Below are 5,224 nucleotides of genomic sequence, written 5' to 3' on the forward strand. Positions count from 1 at the left end.
GAGAAATAGAAGGGGAGCCTTGGCGCAGTGGTAAAGCTGCTGCCTTGTGACCATGAGGTCACGGGTTCAAGTCTTGGAAACAGCCTCTTACAGAAATGTAGGGCAAGGCTGCGTACAATAGACCCAAAGTGGTCGGACCCTTCCCCGGACCCTGCGCAAGCGGGAGCTACATGCACCGGGCTGCCCATCTCAGACGATGTTGGAAACCATCTTGACAAAAGCAGAATATAACATAATTATATTGCAGAGTGTACTAACATAATTATATTCCGGATTAAATTAATAGCACAACAATTTACAGGGTTAGAATGCAGTGCACATATATATCTTAGTGGCGCAAAAACTATTTAGCCAACTTCACTAACAATGTAGAAATTGGCTTCAGTGTACTAACATAGTTATTTTGGATATAAGCAATCAACCACGAATTTAATATCAGAGATATCTGACCATTTTAAGTAACGAAAAAAGAGCCCAATAGCAAGATAGCACAACATGGAGCTGCATTGACCAGCCCCTTTTAAAGAAAGGCTTTAGGATCAGAAGATGTGTAGTTGATCAACTTGGAAATATAAAAGCATTTCCTTCAAATCAGTACAGCACCTCCGACAAATGCAATGTGATAAGAAAGCAATGAACATATACACTGCTCCACACTTAGTTTTGTATGTAAAAACAAAGCCATGCCAGATGATTTTTTTTTTTGGATCACAGAAACCCAGCCTGAATACATTTGAATGATATAATCAATTTTTGAAATGTTTGGCAGGCACAAGAAAAACACACGAGTAAAAATAATAATATATGATTGGTATCTGTGATCCACCCGGGTACATGCACATCCTAAAAGCAACAAACAAGCTGCCATGCAACCTGATGTGCAGCTTATCACATGGTACAAAGAACTTCACAAATTATTAGGACATCAATCAAGTATTAAAATGCATGAGCAAGCAGATAAACTTGCCCCAGAACTTGTTTCCCAAAGTACTTACAACACGCTGACCACAATATAAAGCCGGTGACCTGTACTGGTCTGCAGGACTACATCATTGTAATTTGTTCAAACCAGCACCTAAATTCCACACACTGCCTCACTACATGCAGGTGAAAAGGCATAAACCAGAACGCGACTGAACAAGTGATAACAAGACTGGCATGCCTAGTTTGGAACTTGTATGCAGAGCTGGGGAAATGAGAAAGTTGGAGGTAGTGTCATTGTGGAAATCCACATAGACCTGAAAAGAAGTTATCCAACCAATTAGATAAAAGACCTTGTTTTGAGTATACGTGCACTTAAACCTTTCATTAACAATCGTTTTGTTGTTGGTCTGCACCATATGAACCCAAAGTAAGTTTTCCCTTTTACTTTTGTTTTTTCATGCAAATGTGTAACAGAGAGAGGGTCTAAAAAGAGAGATAGTTCAGAGGAAAGAGAGCACAGAAGGGAAGGGAAATTGATGCGTGAGAGAATTAAATGACCAATAGTTCTGTACATTCAGCAAGATATAGATGACAACATTCTATGAAAAGAAATCACATGATCCTATAGAGCGCAATGAAACCATTCCTAACTCAGTTTAGTATAAAAGTACTACACTACTAAAGGAGAGCTAGTTCTCACATAGGAACAAAATAAGATCAATCATGCAGGGTCCGACATTCATATAGATACAGAAATATGTATACAACATCACGACACTTGCAAGGTAACTTAGAGAGACATACACAAACAAAAAAACGAACACATGATGGATTTTTTTGGGCTACAGAAACAAAACCTGAAGATTTTTCACCACAACTGTACACCCGATAGTACAGTATTCTGCTAGAGCAACACAAGAAAATCCCTTCTTTTACCACCTATATCTAAATAATAACAAGATATTCAAATTTTCAGTACCACGTCCACAGTATGGTTGTCAAATCAAAAAGTATTGTTAAATACTTTAACTCATTTTTTTTACCAAAACATGCATACAAGGCATAGTAGTGATTCAGTATATTTGCTAGAAGATACTGTAATGTAAATTTATAAGAGAATGTAGTATAAACACAACTGAAAATTCTGTAACATGGTTTAGAAGATACCATATTAACAGCGAGTACAATATAAAAAAGAGCCACTGTAAGGCATAATGGTTATTTAGTGCTGGTTTTCAAATAAACACAAACAATGCTACTACCACCACAAATTAAGGCTCGCAATATAAAACAGAGCAATTGCCCAAGTATTTATTTTGTGAGTGTCGAAGCATGATAAATGTGAGCGGAAATCTTGTCTTATGAATGAGCGGTTCGATTTTCTCACATGATATAGCACCTGATGCACCCGTGATTGGATTACTGCTTGTTGGGGGGAAAGCAAGCACATCGAAGCTTCAGAAATACCACTATAGGGATCACCATATTTTACAGATAAAATTTTCATTGTTAGCCTGTCCACAAAGTCGGCAGAAAAATATCAGTGTTGCCTCCAAAATCATACCGGCAACTTTAACATGTTATACATAGAACCTAAAAAAACATCAGGAAATAAGTACCCAAATATAATAACAAACAAATAAACCTACTCAAGAAATCGTTCCCCATGCTACCTATATCCCTTGCTTAAGAAAAAAAATAACCTGCCTAAGAAATTGTTTCACACGGCACCTAAAATCTAAATCCAATGGGTTGTGGCCAAACTTATCTGCACCACCAAACCATTTTAAAAGGTCAAACAAGCAGTTCCAACGGGCCATTTAGCTCACTGGCAAGTCCAACCTCTACATAACACCTAAGAGATTCAAGACAAAAGCTAGCTCAACGTTCCTCGCAGCTAATAGAAACACCATGAGAGAACTGTTCTGCAACAAAAATGAAAATAGCAACCATAGTGACAGTAGCAGGGTTCAGAAAACTGCTCTGTTTTTCTAGAACCAAACCAACATTGTTTTTAATATCATGCAAAAGCTCTTCTTTTGTGTTTTTTTACACAGATAAAACCTGTCCAAATATATGTGTTTCGGCCTTCAGTGCCATTATTAAGAACACCACGACTACAAAAGCTTCTGCCTTTGCACAACACTTTCCTCCCGACTTCACTAAATCATAGAAGAATATAATTTTTATAATTGACAATAGTAACAGTCTCCAGCTATAGTATCAGGGTCGAATTCTCTCAACTATATATTGCAAAAAGGGTTGTAATAGTCTCCGGCTTGGCTGGTTTTACCTTGAACAAAATTGCGATTTAGAAAAGCAGCATGGGTTTTCTGAAGAAGCTCTTGTACCTGGTCAACAGTCCCATTGCCTGATCGGAGTGAGGGAGAAATGCAGGTAAGAAGAATGAACAAGCATCCTGAAGTGAGAGTAGTAAATAACCAAGAAATGAACCAATAAAAAAACACAAAGAACAATCACTATCAGACCCATTAATTTGTCCATATACATGATTTAGAGTATAACTTGGAAATGAAAACTATCTAGGCAGATTAGAGATAGAGCTCACCTTGTTTTTCCCTCTTCCTCAAGATCCTTCCTCTTCTCTTCTTCGTTCGATCTGCACACATCCTGTTTAGAAAAACATAAAACAAGATATCCAAATTAGATTAATGAACCAAGGGAAACAACAGGGGAACCTGCATGAGTTTTTCTTCTGCATCAGGTTTCAGAGTTCAGAGGAAGAAATGTAAGTGATTATTTTTAAGTGGTGGCTGACATATTGACCTAGCATAGATCAAGCAATCCCATAACCACCTTAGTATCAAGACTAACTTGTGCATTAATCTCAGCAGTACTCTGTTTTAGAAGGGAAATGCTTTCATCAAGTGAAGCTTGTTGTCCAGCCTGATACATAGTAGAGCCATAGTTTCAGTTAGTAATCTAGCACAACATAGGAGAAACAAATCAAGTCATTCAATGAAAAGAACCTTGAAGCCCTGCTCTTTGGGGCTATGGACGCCATGCCGAGCGCTCGCAGGAGACATGGATCGCACCACCACAATGCCCTTGACACCTAGGATTTTAGCACCTGGGAATATATAAAGAAGAATCAGAACAAATGTGAATCTATTCTGAACTCAAGGACACCAAAGTGTGACAAAATAAAGGGGAATCACCAATCCTCCTCAAGAAATGGTGGCGATAGGTAGAAGTTATTCATTTTCATGTACTATGGTGGAAGAGTTGCAGAAAAAATCAGGCTCACATATCTTGGAAGGGTCCGACTGCTCTAGGGACATCAAGCCACAATATCTCCAACCACTCATAACCAAAACAATATGCCCTGTCTTGATTTTCAGACTTCCAGTCACCGGAAACTGTATGGGCCAAAATTAATCTTCAGAGAACATAGGAAATACTAAATAAGCAAAAGGATAATCCCTGGAAATGCAATACATGTTGCAAAATAGTCAAGACCATCTGCAAAAATATGAAAAAATACACATCTTACGCTTCTGCTTGCACTCCTCGACGGCCTGCTCCTTCTCCCTGTCATTGGCCGCATCCCCTCCCCTGCAGCCACACCCCAGATCCGGAACATTAAAATGATCAGCAGACCAAGCACCATGATAGCACACACATAAACAATAATACACATGTACCTAGGAAATAGAGCAGCTAACCTTGACGAGGAGAACAGAGATGGAACAGATCATAGAACCTGCAAAACAAACGAGAATGATCTGGTCAGAGCACAACCATGGTACAATACATATAGAAGCAAAAGAACATTGCACAAATAAAGGACCAAAACTGGACATATAGAATCTACGGAGGTGGCAGTTAGATTCTGGCACAAGAGAGGGATTTCATCGCCTCCAGCTTGAGCTTGGCTGCGGGCTGTCTTACATTGCGTCCGACTCAAAGGCAAGGTGAGGAGGCAGGGGAGGGGGGGGGGGGGCAAAAGGGATGGGAGATTGACACGGCGCCTGGCCCGGACGGTTGGCCGGGGCCGGTCGCGTTTTTTCGACGGTTCTGGCCGATGTTCAAAGACTTTTTCTATGGAATTATCAATGGTTTTGCACTAGGTACGGTAGATGTTTCGCGCATTAGCCTTATTCCCAAAGTTAAAGGGGCCGACACTATCAAGCAATACCGTCCTATCACTCTTATTAACGTTCCTTTCAAGATATGCTCAAAGGCGTATGCGACCAGACTTGCATCGGTTGCGCAGCGCGTTATCAACCGTAGTCAGTCAGGTTTTCTCAAAGGTCGCAACATTCTCGAAGGGCCGATA

At 39.8% G+C, this 5,224-nt stretch overlaps 1 protein-coding gene across 1 annotated transcript; it reads right to left on the minus strand.

The window, feature by feature from the left end:
• Positions 1–789: 789 nt before the first annotated feature.
• On the minus strand, positions 790–4,911 carry LOC123044395 (uncharacterized). Its single transcript, XM_044467130.1, has 10 exons — positions 4,837–4,911; positions 4,611–4,648; positions 4,439–4,500; positions 4,193–4,304; positions 3,915–4,015; positions 3,760–3,831; positions 3,494–3,555; positions 3,218–3,343; positions 2,312–2,438; positions 790–1,238 (listed from the first exon to the last, which is right to left on the minus strand). Coding segments are annotated over exons 1-8 (513 nt in total). The 5' UTR covers positions 4,839–4,911; the 3' UTR covers positions 790–1,238; positions 2,312–2,438; positions 3,218–3,279.
• Positions 4,912–5,224: the final 313 nt, after the last annotated feature.

The sequence above is a fragment of the Triticum aestivum genome, chromosome 1A, assembly GCF_018294505.1.
Source record: "Triticum aestivum cultivar Chinese Spring chromosome 1A, IWGSC CS RefSeq v2.1, whole genome shotgun sequence".
Taxonomy (NCBI): domain Eukaryota; kingdom Viridiplantae; phylum Streptophyta; class Magnoliopsida; order Poales; family Poaceae; genus Triticum; species Triticum aestivum.

Excerpts from the sequence above, each read along its gene's own strand:
- LOC123044395 (XM_044467130.1), bottom strand. Across the intron at positions 4,501-4,610 it reads TCTCTGTTCTCCTCGTCAAG|GGGAGGGGATGCGGCCAATG; the intron begins GTTAGCTGCTCT and ends GTGTGGCTGCAG. Across the intron at positions 4,305-4,438 it reads CGAGGAGTGCAAGCAGAAGC|TTTCCGGTGACTGGAAGTCT; the intron begins GTAAGATGTGTA and ends TGGCCCATACAG.